The sequence below is a fragment of the Euleptes europaea genome, chromosome 2 (genome assembly GCF_029931775.1).
Source record: "Euleptes europaea isolate rEulEur1 chromosome 2, rEulEur1.hap1, whole genome shotgun sequence".
NCBI lineage: Eukaryota > Metazoa > Chordata > Lepidosauria > Squamata > Sphaerodactylidae > Euleptes > Euleptes europaea.
In genome coordinates this window covers 77,328,899-77,345,693 of record NC_079313.1, presented here as the reverse complement: position 1 = coordinate 77,345,693, position 16,795 = coordinate 77,328,899, and the positions used below count along the sequence as shown (strand labels likewise).

Here is a 16,795-nt window from a genome sequence, read left to right as displayed (position 1 = left end):
TCAAGCCTAGGTTTGAGGCTTTTCATGTTGTAATATAGGTTAGAGATTGACGGTGAAGTCCTGCCGGCCTCGCTCTCAGGTAGGCAGAAATTTGTTACACTGGAAACTTGTAAAACTTGTACTTGGGAACATTAGGTTTTGAACTCTAGTATGATGTTATTTTTAAGACAGGTCTGAGGGCTTCATTTTTATCTACTTCAATGGTTGTGAGGGAGTATGGTTTATTTCACGACTGTTTGATGGTTGAAATGTGAAAGAATTTGCCATTTGTTATGAGCTCAGGGAAAGATGAGAATAGCACTTCTTGCTTCTCTGTAGGAGAATTTGTCCAGGAAGCAAAGACTTTGAAGCATATTGCCTAGTCCTTTTCATGGAGTCAAATGTCATTTCAGGTACTGCCTCTACCATTGTATATCCATGCAGATTCTGTGATTGTGAAACACTTTCATTTCCGTTGGTGGTCTTTCCCTTTTCTTTCTATTTTTGTGCAAAGCACTGATGGTACTGCCCAACCCAAGTGGTAAACAAAGTAAAACTGAAGGAAGCAAAAAGGTCTCACAATTTCTGTCAACAGTCTTGGTGCAACTCATGTACATTGCAACCCTTTCATGAAGTTACATATTGAGGTTGAGAGCTGGAAAAGAAACCATTCCTACAAAAAGCTAAATTCTCTAGTGTGACATAAACATAAGGAAATGCAAAGTACTGCTGTTTGTACATCGGTTAAGAAGAATTATGCATAATGCTGCCCTCCTAAGTGTTAATATATGTTTTCAAACTACCCAACATATTTGTTCCTGTTCCCCCTATCAGTGTTTCCTAATGTCTCCTCAGCATATGCAGGAGTCTGCTCGTGTGCTCAAGCTTCACTTTTTAAGGTTCTAGCTCATTAGTGTCTTACTGGCATAAAAATGAGGGACTGTGATTCATGAGTCCACCATGGGGTTGTCCCACAGCTCTCATTGGTGCATGATAGTTAATTCTACTCTCAGAGTCAACTCTTTTTGCAGTAAGCGATACCATGCCCAGGAATTCTTCATAATAGTCTTAAGGTACCCAGGAGACACAGTGCACCTTCCATGTTGTTTTCTGGGACTGATAGGAATGAAATGTGGGTTCAGCCTTTGGGCTCACACATCTGGGTGTCTCTATTCCAGGCAGTGTTCCTCAGGAAGTAACATTAGTGTAGAAGTTTGCAGGGCTTCCTGTGGCATCACCTCTGTTTGCAAATGTGATTGCAATGCTAAATGTACTCACTGAGAAGCGAGTGCTATTTAATTCAGTGGGACAGTAAACATGAGTAGGATTTAGCAGCTTTTTTGCTTCAAGCAAAGCAATGAATGTCTGCCGTGTGGAATTGTTAAGCCTAAACCTCAGTTAACCAATTTTAACTTCTTGTACTCTCATTGATGCTTAGTAGTATTTTCTGAAACCATGTAGTTCAAGCTTGGTGGATGGAGGCCACATCCACACAGAAATCCCAGAAATAATGTTTAGAGTATCTTGCTCTGTGGATCTCCCTAGTCTCATGAAGTGTTGCCTTGGTAGGGTTGATGTTCTTGGAGGTGGCCAGTTGTAGTACTGGAACTGTCCATGTGATAGCTAGCAGCCTGAGGTTCTGCAATTTCCCCCCCACCCCTCTCTCTACTCTTACTGCCACTAATGCCTGTCTAATCCTTTCTCCATAATCACTGCATGTCAAGTCACATTGCTCCTTTCACTGCAGTACCCTGCTCACTATCTCCAACATACTAATGTGCTTCTCTGTTCTCTCTTGTTACTGATGTGCATATGTAAAAAGTACAAGGGCAGTTTATATGTGCTTATGTAAAAAAAAGGCTGTTTTAAATGCACTTATACCAGGTTTCTGAACAGATTGATGGCCATGCGGGAAGGGTGATTTACAGTCACATTCCAACCTTCCTGCACTTTACAATTCATACATCATTCTTATCCTTAGCAAACAGAAAAAAAGACAAAGTTCTCACAGTAGCAGCCATGTGGGCTTTAGAGCTCCTTCCCGTGAGTTATACATTGCAAACCTGGATCAAAATTGGCATATAAGAGTCTGGACAAGAAAGATAAAATTGCACTCCACTGGGAAGCCATCTTCAGATTATATTATTATTGTTATTGTTGCTGCTGCTGGCAGTTGTTTAGCTACCTGGGACTGAAAACCATCTGCATTAAGTCTCAAATTGGGTGCTTAATCTCTACTTGCTGGCACCATAAACAGCAGGGATTGGAAGGCCATCTCTGAAAGATTTGTGTCTGAAGTCTGTCAGACTATGGCTAATTTCTAAATCCTCCAGTCACCTCTCCACATGTGTTCCCTTTGGAGTTTACCAGCTGAGGCTAATGGGGTGTTGTGGAAGTGTTAAGATCTTATCATGCAAAGTATTACTTTTGCAGTCCTGCATTCTCTATTGGACCTTTGATAACTAAAACGGGGTTTCCGCATGAGGCAAATCCGATGAACAAAGGCAACAGTCACCTATTCCGTTCAGTGAGTGTTACAAGCAACTTCTGAGCTGTAGCAGTGACCCATATCCTGATTCATTCTGAAAGTGTCATATTTTGGTTGGCTCTTGTGCTGATCAGCCCACTCACCTGGGTCCATGTAAGGCACTGATCAATTCTCCCTGTTCAGGTGAGGATTTATGGTCTGCTCCTCTTCCCCACTACTGAGCTGTGAGTAGGTGGTAGAATTTGCAGCATGGCAGAGGATGTTAATGCTCTTGGGATGTTTTACAGATGTTCTGTTGATCTGAGGAGAGGTAATAGATTGCAGCATTATAGACTTGCCAGGGATGATGATGCAAAAGAAGGGCCATTGGCACCTGCTGTAAATCCTGCTCCTGAAATTAAACACACTTCAGACCTAACAGTTGGGATAAGCAGTCCATATAAAGGTTGAACTGAACGCACCTGGACTGGATTCTGAAGAGCTTCATTCTGAACTTTTTCAGCCATGGGTCCAGAAAGATTTGAAATGATTAAGCGATACAACCAGTTGTGGGGGAAAGACTGAATATTTTGGTAAATTCCTGGAATAGTTCAAACGCTTCACAACAATTGGCTCCTGTCCTACTGCAGGGTTAACGATTTATTTGTACTGGGAGAAAAAGGTTTAAAGCTTCTTAAATCCTGGGGCAATGTGGTGCATGTGTAAAGTGTTGTTAACTTACACCTGGGCCTCTCCAGGAGACTGTGTTTTTGTAACCTTTGTGGCTCCCCATGTGTTGAAAAATCAAAAGACAGCTTGGGTCGCTGGCTTTAGCCAAGGTTGTTTTCTTAACAGCCTGGCAGAAGGTCAGCGGAGCTTTCCTAACGTGGTCTTTTGTGTGCTTTACACTGTAGAGTGTGACACCTGAGTGCCCAGACAAACCAGGAAACAGTAAGTTCCAATGTCAGTAGAAGCCACGTATGCTGGAACAATAAACTAAACTATTTTCTGTGTAAGTGATTTTTATTCCAAAACTGTAACAACCACAGAAATAAAAGTGTAGTCCAGGTTCACAGTAAAATAGAAAAATCTACTAAAACACAAAAATGTCAGTAAAAGGCCAATAGTAATCAACTGAAATAGTATTAATTTCCCATTTTAAAAAAAGGATGTGGGGTTTTTTCTTCTTTCTTGTTCTCTCTTCCTTCATCAGCTATGTTAGGGTACCCAGAAAAAGCTAGAGAATTGCCAAGTCAGACTGCTTTGAAAATATCTCCCTAGAGGCAGCAGTAAATAGGCAAATGAAAAAGTATAGATAGCAATAAAAAGTATAGGTTTTAATTCCCATTATGCTAGGTCCATCCCTAGCTGTGCGTGCATGGGATAATGTGGGGCCAAAGGAATTCATAGAGAAACATTTTATTGGCACAGGTATAAAATCGCAGTAGCCTCTGTCTTCCCTACAAGTTTCCCACAGCTGCACAAAATGTGCTGCGCAGCATCCTTCATTTACCCTGGTCACTGAATATGATGTTTCTGCTCATCAGGTTTTCTCTTGTTGCAAAAGTTGGCCCTGCATTTTTTTTTTAAAGATGTAGGACATAAAGTCAGTCTTTATCACTTAACACTATGCTGAACTCTGGAGCTAGCTTGAATTGATGAAGCAAGGGTAGGAACCATTCTGGAAAGCTAATTCAAACCATTCTGTTTACTCGTAGTTTTTGTTTGATTTATTCATACTCTTTCAGGCTGGCAAAAATTATCCCCATGTTATTTTAGTATTTCTAATTAACCAGAGTGAATGTTAATGATGAGGGGCCAATACAATTCACTCGGGGTTCCCGTTTTGCTGAACTCAGCAGCACTTCCAGCCAAAGCTAGCTGGGCCAGCAGCTTGATCTCCTGGGTCAATGAGTAACTTTCTAGATCTCAACCCACTTATTAGCGTTTCCTTCTGAGGGGAGGAAGAGACAGCAACTCCTACAAGAATTAGGGCTTCACCCAGCATTATCTTGATACTTGTCAGCACATAAAATCATAAGTAGCCCCCAGTGCAAATATATTTGCAACAGAAAGATTAAGTAATGTGTTGGATGAATCCTCTTCCATGATGACTGTGTGGAATGTTCGGCACTTTGCTTACCATGTGGGTACCAGGTTTGACAGGAAATTGAGCCAATGTAGAGTTCAGGCAGTGTTGGCTGAAACTTCAAAGGCAAAACAGTAACTTTTATTTAATTCATAGAATGATAGAAGCTGTGGAACAATACAGCTTTCTTGCAGAGGTGAAAACTAACAAGGGAGAAAGAATCTGGAAAAGTCCATTTGGCATAATTCACCTTGTGTAAATATAAAGGAGGCCCAATATGAGGCACTTTGTAAGTGGCATGAAACCCTTGTAAGACTGTTTTAAGCATCTGGAGGCAGGATTATAGTTTAACAGGTACCTTCCCCCATATTTGATGGGAATGTTCCACTGTGAAATAGTTCTGGGATTTAGTTACTGATTTTGTCAAGACTCCCTCCATTCCAGAGCTATTGTGGATCTCAAAGCCCTCTTACTCCACTATTGTAAGCAAAGTGACCCTGGCTTCTTGCACAAAGATGGTAAGCAGCTGCATGCTGTGACTAAATTCTGTATAACAAAAAAGTAGAAATCTTCAAATCAGCCTTCCAAGGATTGGGGCCTATATATGGGAGGTGATGGTTGTGTACATACTTTCCTACCAAATTTGGTAGGTAGATCCTATGCAAAGTTACTCCACACAATGCATAGTTAAAGTGTGGAACTCCCTGCCCCAGGATGTGCTGATGGCTGCCAACTTGGAAGGCTTTAAGAGGGGAGTGGACATGTTCATGGAGGAGAGAGTTATTCATGGCTGCTTGTAAAAATGAATACTAGTCATGATGCATACCTATTCTCTGCATGATCAGATGAGTATGCCTATTATATTTGGAACAGGTGCTTTGGAACAGAGGCAGGACAATGCTGCTGCAGTCGTCTTGTTTGTGGGCTTCCTAGTGGCACCTGGTTAGCCATTGTGTGAACAGACTGCTGGACTTGATGGACCTTGGTCTGATCCAGCATGGCCTTTCTTGTGTTCAATTTAAGCCACTAATTTTAATGGCTTAGGCTAGTATAAATCTGCATAGGGTTGCTCTGTAGGATTCCCACAGTACAGAAAATGCAATGGCTGCCCTTTGTTTATTGTGAATTGCTGGTTCACAATTGGAAAGAGCCAATGTGATGTAGTGGTTAAGAATGGTGGATTAGTATCTGGAAGACACAGGTTCGAATCCCCCCTTGTGCCATGGAAGCTCACTGGGTTACCTTGGGCCAGTCGCACTCTTTCAGGCTAACCTACCTCACATGGTTGTTGTGAGGATAAAAGGGAAGAGAGGAAAATTATGTAAGCTGTTTTGGGTCCCCGTTGGGGAGAAAGAAAAGGTACAAATAAATTAAATAAATAAAAATAATCACATTCTTCCTAGATAAATAATTACTTAATTTCACATAATATGCATAAACTATCCTATCATTCAACTTAGGTTTTCAATGAGATTTCATATTTAAATTTTAAATTAGCTTGCTTGGTATGATAGGTTTTTCCCTGAGTTTAATCATCACTTAAGTGTCTTAGCTGATTCTCTGTTGTTTATTTTACTTTGAATTTGTAATTTTAATAACTGTGTATGTGTGTTCTAAGAAAGTGGAATTAAGTTTGTCACAGCCCACAGATTTTTTTCTCTCATAAAAATGCTGTTTTTATAGTTTAAGTCAACAAGATTTGCACTCACATCCCCAAATCTCTTGTATATAGGCAGCCCAATCTTAACTGGGGGAGGGGTGTTGTTCTGGTACTGCCTCCTGAGCGGCTTGCTGCCAGGCACTGCAAGCCAAAAATACAAACCCCATGGATCTCTCCATAGAGTTCCATGCCTTTTTGCTGGCATAATTTAGCGCCTTCAAAAAAGGGCATTCCCTGGTTGAAAGGGCTTAGAAAGCTGATTAACGCTACCTCCACCCCCAGGAATGTATCCTTTGATGCTGGCGCAATCCCCTGCACTGGGAAAACGCTGCTGGCGAAGCTGTGCCAGTGCCCGTGGCTCTCCAGATCTACCATGAGTGCCCCTGCCCCAGAGTTAGTGCCACATTAGCTGGTGTAAGTGGCAATAACGCTGGCACTGAGGTCATGCCAGCTCCTATCCCCTTTCCCCCTCCCCCCCCCCCCCGGTTAGGATTGAACTCTAAATGCTTCTTCTCAATGCTATAATAGTTTTGGTAGGATATTTTAAATTGCAGTCTAGCTCAGTGTAGACCACTGAGTCACCATTATAACTTAGCTTCAAGAAACAGTAGTATAGGATGAAAAAGCACTTGTCAAGAAAACAGCATCTATCTAAAATGTGGAGTGGGAAAGGGGGAGGGGAGGTTGGTGTTGCAAGATGCCTTTACATCATTCCTAGTTTCAGGCCCAGAAATGATGTCCCAGCATTGTGTGACACTCTAGGAATTCCTCAAATCTCTGTGTTAAAAACTCTATGCAATGCCATGACATTACTTCCAGGCCTGAGAGCGGAAGTGATATAATATAATATTATATAATATAATATAAAAATCAATGCTGATTTTTAAATTCTCTGCCTCCTCATTGCTGCTGTTAGCATTCTGGGTAAAGAAAGGGAAAGCATCGGAGCAGACAAATGGAAGGATATAGGGAAGGATCTAGGAACTGATCTATCTAACTTTGCTTGCCACTGAAGCACCGGTGTGGTCTGTATAAAGGAACATTGCACAGTCCTTCACTTCAGTTTAAGAAGCAGTCCAAACTAAGAGCAGGGCAACTTACGATCCAATTTTTCAAATATGCAATGAAGGACTCTTCTCTTCCAAATTCAGTCCTGGCTCATATCCCCTCTTTGAGAGCTGAGTCAGGCAGCCTGGTGCACTTTTACATCCAGTGTTTATAACAGCACTAGTTTAGAAGATCTTCCTTTCCTTAATCAGATCAGATTAAGGTACTTGGTCCACGCATGGAGTCCACGCCTTGAGGCCCCATTCCTCAAAGCTAGGTCAAGCAGCTGAGCTCTTGGGATCTGCACTTTGAGTCCTGCAGTGCAGGAGAAAAGGGTATCCAGAGCCTCAAATTTTGCAGAATATGAAGCTGCCCTTGAAGACTGTACATTGTATCTCACAATTCCAGTCTTTGCTTTAAATTGCATGTTAACCACAAGCAAGTCTTCCCTCTTCTTTATTAAATGTTAAATGCTGCATTTTTAAATACATATATACAAAGGAAAAAAAATTGGAAGCAAACCTGGTTTTATTATTTATTATTTTGTGTATTTATGCCCCGCTTTTCTCCCTCACAGTGATCCAAATTAGCCTACATCATCATTCTCCTCTGTGGGTTAGGCTGAGAGAAAGTGACTGGCCCAGCGTCACCCAGAGAGTGTCCCCTGCAGAGTAGGGGTTTGAACCTAGTCTGACATACTGGGCAATCTAGAAATTTTACATCTTGGCATTCTGTTTCAAATGGCTGAAAAAAGACCCTCTTGTTAGCATGATAGTGTGTAGTCAAAAAAGTGCGATAGTTATCACAGCCAGCAATCGAATTAAGGCTTTGAGATGCATCTTCAACATTTTTTGTTGGAACTGACCTTTGCTCTGCTTTCTTCCTTCCGACCACAAGAGGGACCTGAAATACAAAAGAGCATTAATTAAAACGAAAGCTATTTAATTTCACTGCCGGAAACAAAACAAAGCCCCCACCTGGAACAGCCAGCAGCAAACAATAGATTGGTTAGCTTTTTGTTCTTTCCAGTTTGACACCAAACAGTCGCAGAGAACACGCAATGCGAAAGTGTTCACAGTTTTCAAATAAATAGAAAAATATAATACATTTTATATAGTTCACTTGGTTTCCTTGGCCATGAATACCTTAAAAGAACTCACATTATAAAATGGATATGACCAGTAGGGCCACTTGGGGATGAACACTTCCCTCAGCATGACTACTTCCTTTCCTTTGGTTGTGAGTTTCGTTGGGCCACAAAACCCTACGTTTTCCTACCAACGGATCTTGTTCTTGTTTGGAGGTTCTAGCAGGGTGTGCAGCTATCGTATACCCTTGACCGAAGAACGGTACACTCCTCCTATCGGGGATGGTCGTCCTCTTCCACCGAGCACACAGCTTTGGGAGGGACGCACATGGAGTGGTGAGGGAGGTAGGGGACATCTGCCTAGCCAGCCAGATCAACCCTGGCGATGAATGGGGTGACAGATTTCGCAGCCAGATCGCCCTCACATCCAGGGCCACAAAACCAAATAAATACACAACTAAGCAGCATAACTTCAATTGACTGAGAAGGAGTGTAACTGCTTCGGATTGTACTGAAAATTACCTGTCCTTATCCTAAAGAACAACTCGCAACACCTTAAAAGCAAGGTTTGGGGATCTCACAGATTTAACTAGTGGGTCAATAAACTAAAAACAGTGGAATTCAAGTTTTGTATTCTCAGGGGCCTCTCTTCTACACTTATTTGTAGCAGAACAATGGTCAGACTTTGATGATGAAGTGTAGGGAGCCAGCTCGAAGCTTGCTTGGGGGTGGGGGGGCATGTCATCACATTTTAGGTATACATTAGGTTACTGTTCTAAAAGAAGATCTCATAAGACCATTAAGTCCTAACTGTACCACTGAGCATAACCCTTGCACAACTGCCATCGGATCCCTGCATGTGGTGGTGGATTTTGAAGCTAGTTCTAAGGCACACTCATATTTCATGTGAGGTGCCAGCCATGCTAATTTAACCAATTGCTTTGCATAGGAAAGTGTGTCCTAGGACATTGATCTTCAACAGGCCTGGTGTAAGGTGAGTTGCATCAGTGGTACCACAACATTTTTTTTTAAAGCTAAAGAGTGAGGGTATGTCTACTGGTTCTTATTACATGTTCAGCTATTATGGCTTCATTCTAACAATCCAATCTTAGTCCCTCTCCCTGGAGCTATAATTCCAAGGATTTCCAAGTGAGAAGGAAGAACTATTAAACCAGAATGTCTGTAGTGTCAATGTCCTCTAAAAAAGAGAGGGGAAGGAGGATTCTGGAAAGAAAGAGGGCCATACACATTAAACATCAGTTTTAATCATTCTCCAAAACTATAAAAATGGAGTTGGAATCCTAACTTCTGACATGATTGTGGGGATTAAAGTGCATATTCATGTAACAATAATAGTAATTGTGATAATATTAAACGTAAGCTACATTAGCTATATATATATTTTGATGCAACTGAATTTTAAACTTTGTTAACAAATTGTATGTGATTTTTAATGAGAAATTTTCAAAACAGTGAACAAAGTAATTTAAATTTATTTATTTTAAGTTATAATTTAAAAATATTATTCATATTAAATTATTGTAAAAATAATTTAATTTTAATTTACAGTTCTTACAAATTAAAAAACCAAAGTTAACAAAGAAAATGTTGACAAACTGGGGTATGAAAGCAGCCGTGGTTAACAGAATAATTTGAACACAGTTTTCACAGACTATCTGAAGTAAATGCTAGTCTGTGCGACAGCAATGGTGATGGGGCCAAATACATGACATGTCAAGTTCTGGGACAGCCATTTATTCATTCATTTGTTTGTTTATATCATGACCTTGACAGCTGTATGTTGTATGATTCTGCCTAACGTCAGCAAAATCTTAGGACTGTTCCCTAAATCCTCTGTGCATTATTTTAAAAAGTTATCTGTCTGGATGGTATTATTAATTAACACAGATTTTAAACATACCCTCCTGTTTATCCTCTTTTGTAGATTGGGAATCCTGGCTTTCCTGTACTGCATTTAATTTAAAGCTGCACTGCAGATTATTCATTAGTGATTGTACTAAGAAAGTCCTTGAAGAGAAGTGATGAAGGATCATTTTATTATGCTCGACAATGTAACAGATAATGGATTTATTCAGCAATTTGATTTCAACAATCTTCTCTTAGCTTCCCCTTTTCCCGTAAACCCTGATCTCCACTCATAGATTCAGGGTGCTGTTCTAATGCAACAGCATAGGAAGAGTCGTGTTGTATTCAGCACAAGTTCAGTACTTAGTTTTATTGCTTGCAGCAATAGTGCATTCACTCATGGGGTTTAATCCAACCACATTTATACAGTTTTAATGTTTATTTATTTCAAAGGGAGAGTTAAGCACATGCTTACATTTGTCATGCTGAAATCACTGGAGCCAAATTTGGTGTGATACCTGTGATCTCAGTTCTCAACTGGCAGCACCCTCAGTAACTTCAGGGACAGGATTTAACTTTTTTGAACTAATGGATGACAATCCTGCAAGCACTTTATATGTAGGGTTGCCATCCTCCAGGTAGTAGCTGGAGATCTCCCGCTATTACAACTGATCTCCAACTGACAAGAGATCAGTTTACCTGGAGAAAATGGCCACTTTGGCAATTGGATTCTATGGCATTGAAGCCCCTCCCCAAACCCCTCCTTGCTCTGCCCCAACCACCACCAGGTATTTCCCAACCCGGAGTTGGCAACCCTATTTATATGTTAGTCTGATATTGAGACCTTCTTTTCAGGATCACAGCAGCATGAATGGAAATTCTAGTCTTTTGTTCCCAGGCCCACTTGGATTCAAAGTGAAAGCTACATCACATGCCTCTCTTCCATATTCACTTTTTTAAAGCTCTCAGCCAACAACCAGAATGATCTAGGCTATATTGCATATGCATATCCGCACACATTGGAAGACTGGCAGGCATGGCTGTGGACCAGTCATGCTGATTTCTGAACCAGCCTTCACAGAAAGCAATGTTGGGAGAGTGGGAACAAACTACCTTTTCCATTAGGGCTTCCTGAATGAAACTTTATTTCTGTGCTCATTATTTAACTGCTCCCTCACTGTGACAGATGTCCTATATTTGTGTTAATGCTGTTTCTGCTGGCTTCACAAAACCCCACCTGCTCATTCTTCACCTGCTCAATTTGTCAACACTGAAGGAGAAAGTGTGCCAAATGTGAGACAGTCTTTATGGTTTCCTTTAAATTCTTGTTGATGGTTGCTTCCTGCTGATGGGATGAGTCTAACCGAAACAGGTGGCAGTGTAAAATGTTCCAAGGCTTGGTTCTGCTCCTTCTGGGTGGAACAATTACTTTTTGTTGTTTTAATGAGGAAAAGGGTAATAACAATGATCATAATGTTTGGAGCTTTCAACTAGTTTGACTGTTGCTTGCTTCAGGTATAATAGAAAGCAGTTTTAAGAAATAATAAATACAATCAATGCCCTGCCCTACAAGATCATGCTTCCTAACTTTAACTACTGTTTCTGATAACATGCCTGTTTCTACCTATATCTCCAGTGTTTGAGTTTATATGTTTTATATGATGCTACAACAACTACCCTACCCCTTTCATTTTTTGTAGGTACTTTGAAACCTGTTCTGAATACTCTGTCTCACTCAGCCTGAAGGAGCATGCATATCCAAAAGCTTTTAAAAAAAAAAAACCTGTTTCCTCTAATGTTGATCCAGTTGGCTTGATCTCTGCTTTGTTTCAATGTACTGGACCCACATGTTAAAAACTTTAATTAGGAAAACTGGGAACATCAACAAACTACAAACTTCCCCTCTTCCTTAGGTGTTACTGAGCTGATAAGTGGTAGGAGATGGTGTGCCTGAAGAAAGGGATGTCACTTTTACATACGAATAACTTTAGTTGATACTGACAGACCAGAGCAGGAAGTAGATTGATATTGCTGCAGTACAAAAGAAGGACACTAGACCCTGCCTGTCTGTGACTGCAACCACACATTAATTTGTGCTGACAACAACATTCATTGGCTTGTAATGAGCTCTCATGAAAGCTCATACTGGAAGTGAGCGGTGACTCACAAAAGCTCATACCCTGCCAGAAATGTTGTTAGTCTAAGGTGCTACTGGACTCTTGCTCTTTTCCATTGGAATAAATGTTGTTCGCCTTTAAGGTGCCACTGGACTCGTTTTGTTTTGCTAACACAGCAACCCCACTGGTATTGTAAGCACTTGCCAGTGTCTAAGTGCTTATGATCACAGTTCCCTCCTCCAGACCTTAGAGCCAACCATCAAGAGTACAAAATTAATGCACTATGATTCTAAGCATCTTTATTCAAAAGAAAGTGCTGCATGCAATGGGATTTACTATATAAAGTGAATTTAGGATTGCAGTTTATGTCAGTCCCAGTGCAGTGGGAAGAGTTCATGTTGACCCAGTGATGCAAGAATGGATTGAATTATATGAGGCAGGAGGTAGAAGTGGAAGGGTATGCTATAGCTTGGTTTGCTTAGCAAATTGTAAATTCTTTAGGTTACTTCTGCCAGGACACTGGAGATAAACTATGCTGTGCACTTCAATCCTATGCAGAGCTAAGTGTACCTATGGCAATTTCAGTAGCATTAGGCATGCTTGACTCAGTATAGGATTGGGCTGCACATCCATGCAAATTATAATAATCCAGGCATACTCTAATCTGTGCTGTTCACCTGTATTGGTGTATCTTTTAACATTGTTGTATCGTGTTACAGAAACAACTGAATTTACCTCCTGTCAGCCTCTGCAGATGAAATTTTATATTTAAAAAGCACTATTTGTTTATCAAAGAAGACACTATTATCTATGCAGGTGTCTACTGAATGGTCCTTTATGAGATGCGGAATTAGGCTTGACCTATCCAGGGTGCTAGAAGTTCTTGTCCTCTTTGTACAGTTCTGCAGAACTACATGGTTTGGGGAGGGGCCGTGGCTCAGTGGTAGAGCATCTGGTCGACATGCAGAAGGTCCCAGGTTCAATCCCCGGCATCTCCAGTTAAAGGGACTACAAGTAGGTGATGTGAAAGACCTGATGTGAGACCCTGGAGAGCCGCTGCTGGTCGGAGTAGACAATGCTGACCTTGATGGACCAAGGGTCTGATTCAGTATAAGGCAGCTTCATGTGTTCGGGTGTATTCATGGCGGGTGGGGCTATGGTGCAGGGGGTAGAGCATTTGCTTTGCTGCACTAAGCCCCAGGTTCAACCTCCCCTCCAGCATCACGGGAGGGTAATCAAACAAAGTCCTGTGGGCGCATTGTGCAGAATGAGGACAGTGGATGGATTTCGGTTGCGTTTTCTCTGGGGCTTTTAAGATCGTCGTTTTCTACACAGATAATTATTTGCTAGGGCTGTGAGAAACACAGAGTTAATTCTATGAGATTTAGGCATCTGAGTGTCAAGTCCTCCTGACAAGCGGAGCCAGTGCGACTGCTTGCGCCCAGTGTTCAGTTTCTGAAAAGAGAGGTTCCTTCCCTGGCACCTGCCCTGGAAACCCTGCTGTGTATCTGAAACCAAAAGATGAGGGGGAGAAGGCAAGCTGTGGGCACAGACGGGAGGGGCCATGGTCGAGCCTCTGCTTGGTGTGCAGGTCCCAGGTTCAATCCCCGGCATCTCCAGTTAAAGGGACTAGGCAGTAGGTGATGCGAAAGACCTGAGGCCCTGGAGAGCCGCTGCCGGTCTGAGTGGACAATACTGACTTTGATGGACCCAGGGTCTGATTCAGTATAAGGTGGCTTCGTGTGTTCACTTGTTAGGACTTCTCCAGTTTCAGGACTTGGTCCTAGAAGGGACTGAAAACACATTCTGAAGCAGAACATTTGCTCGAAGTGCTGACTAGTAGAAAAGGGCAAGAGTCCAGTAGCACCTTAAAGACTAACAAAAATATTTTCTGGTAGGGTATGAGCTTTCGCCCTACCAGAAAATATTTTTGTTAGTCTTTAAGGTGCTACTGGACTCTTGCCCTTTTCTACTACTGCAGACAGGCCAACAGGGCTACCCACTGTGAATTTTGCTGACTAGGCAGTCTACTCGATGGCCTCCCTTGGCGGGGGGTGGGGGTGGTGGCGGGGGAGGGGCTCATTTTCCTCTCACAGAGCAACGTCTGCGGCGGTTGGACAGGACGAACGTCGAATAATTCTAAACGGACAACCAGTCCGCCAGCGTGAGAAATGTGACAGAAACGAAGCGTCTGAGGGGAGGGGGGGAGGGGCCCCAAGAAACGTACGTGGGAACCCAACCCCCTCTCCCCCCCCGCCGCACCCGCCGCGGGGGCTCAACGTCCCGCGCGCGAGCGTCTCCTTCGACAGGGAGGGGCGACGTGACACCTTCCCCCCCCCTTGCGGGCCGCGGTGCCCGTCCGCTATCGCTCTCTCTCTCTCTCTCTCTCTCTCCCCTCCCTTCCCCGCCGCAGTCTCCTCCCCCTGCCGCCCCCCACCGCTCGGCGGCGGCTGGCAGGCAGGCAGGCAGTCACGGGCCGGGGCTCAGTGGGTCGGGCGCAGCCATGGCGGAGGGAGGCGAGGGCGAGGAGCTGCTGCGGCCGCCGCTGCCCTCGGCGGGCACCCCGGGCCCCAAGCGCCTGTGCTCGCGGGTGGCGGCGCTGCCCCGCTCGGGGGGCGGCCCGGGGGGCCCGGCGGCGGCGGCGGCCGAAGGCGGCGGCGGGGCGCGGGGGTGCTGCCCCCCCGGCGGGCCGGGGCCGGGCTCCGGCTGCGGGCCGGCGGGGCCGCATCTGCCCCTGCTGCAGCCCGAGTCGCTGCTGGACGCGGCGGCCAAGCGGGTGGCGGGCAGCTGGGCCTTCGAGCGGGTGGAGGGCCGCTTCCAGCGCATCCCGGAGCCCGTGCAGCGCCGCATCGTCTACTGGAGCTTCCCGCGCAACGAGCGCCAGATCTGCATGTACTCCAGCTTCCAGCCCGGGCGCGGCGGCGGCGGCGGCGGCGGGGCAGTCGGCGTCGGAGCCGGCGGGGCGGCGGGCGGCGGGCCGGGCCTGGGGGCCGGCGGAGAGGACAGCCCGGCCGCCGCCCCCGGCGCGGCCGCCCCCTCGGGCGCGCCCCCTCCGCCGGCTCCGGCCGCCGTCACTGAGGGGCTCCCCTTCCGCCGAGGCATCCGCCTGCTGGAGACGGGCGCCGTGGACAACGTGCTCCAAGTGGGTGAGTGAGCGGCGTCCGGAGACGGCCCCCCCCTTCCCCTCCGGCGCGTCCCAGTCTGCTTCGCTCTCTGGCCCGGCCGGCCTGGCCTTTCTCTCCGCCCCCCTCCTCCTCTCCCCCTGGCGCGCCTGCCCTGGCCTCGGCCGCCCCGCCCCCCCAGGGGCGAATGTCGCTTTATTCACGCTCCCCTCCCTCCCTCCTGTCCTCTCTGCCCTTCCTCCCCTTCTCCTCCTGTCAGATTCCATCGCCCCCCAACACGGCTCCGTCTTTCTCCCCACACCTTGGCTCTTTTCTTCCCCGCGAGCCTCTGGCTTTCTCTCTCTCCCCCCCCCCCCGCCGCCCCTATCTCTGGCCGTGGCTTCTGCGCTGGAAAACCCGGAAGATTTCCACCACCACCACCCCGCTTCCAAACAATCGCAGCCTTTTGTCTGCTCTGGTTGTTATTTGACAGTGTTTCTCTTCCCCTCGCCGAGGGGGTGGGGAAGGGAACGCCAGGATTGTCCTTTACGCAAATGCAGGCTGCGTTTAGTGGTGGGCTGGGAAGGGGTGAGCTTTTTATCCCCCCCGTCATTTTCTTTGTAAGTGAGGGTGTTGGGAATGGGTTTGGGGGGGGGGGAGATAGTGGGGGTATGGTTTGCAAAAGGATTAGGCAGCTGCCGGCTTGGAGAGGCTGGGTTGGAACATAATAAATCTCTTCAGAAAATGCCTTCCAAAGCATTACCTGCTTGCAAAGCTCCTCATTTCCCCCTGGTGATAGTGGAGCAGTCAAAAAGTGGCATGAGGTTAAGAAGGTGAAACGTGGGAGCAAGATGCCTGCAGAGGAAACTGGGCTATGACACCCTATCCTTCCCTTGCTGTTTTGCCTGTGGAGTGCTGTGGTGTTTCCATAGCTTTTCAAATGAAAGGGGCCATTGCCTTCTTCCAAAATGCTCATTAATGTCATTACAAATGGGATTCTTTGGAAGGGAGGGAGTATTATCGTGGCATTCCAGTTTCAGATATATCTTTTGCATGGCATTTTGTTGATACTACAGGGAACCGAAAATGGAAATAAAGTCCTTGACTTTATTGACATTAAACACAGTGTCCATTATGACTAGGTTTGTTAGGGGACTAGTGAGTGCGTGACAAAGGTCATTTCCCTCCCACAGCAGTTATCCCTGAAAGCAGCTTTTTTACATATTGTATGGAATAATCTCCTTCACATTGTTAGTGGAGGTGAATGAAATGAGTATTCCTATTAAACTGGCATTCTCGTACAATTTGTTTTGCAAATGTGAAATGCAAATGCATTTTGTGCTGAGGCTTATTACTGTTGATGGCAAGGATTTGTCCCCCCG

The 16,795-nt window shown here is 44.8% G+C and overlaps 1 protein-coding gene across 1 annotated transcript in view; it reads left to right on the top strand.

Moving 5' to 3' along the window:
* The first annotated feature begins 14,814 nt into the window (after positions 1–14,814).
* The window catches only part of ZSWIM5 (zinc finger SWIM-type containing 5), a 163,931-nt gene continuing 161,950 nt past the window's right edge, over positions 14,815–16,795 (top strand). Inside the window, exon 1 of the mRNA XM_056844574.1 lies at positions 14,815–15,458. Within this exon, the coding sequence (XP_056700552.1) occupies positions 14,816–15,458 (643 nt within the window). The 5' untranslated portion in view covers position 14,815. The remainder of the gene's footprint in view (positions 15,459–16,795) is intronic.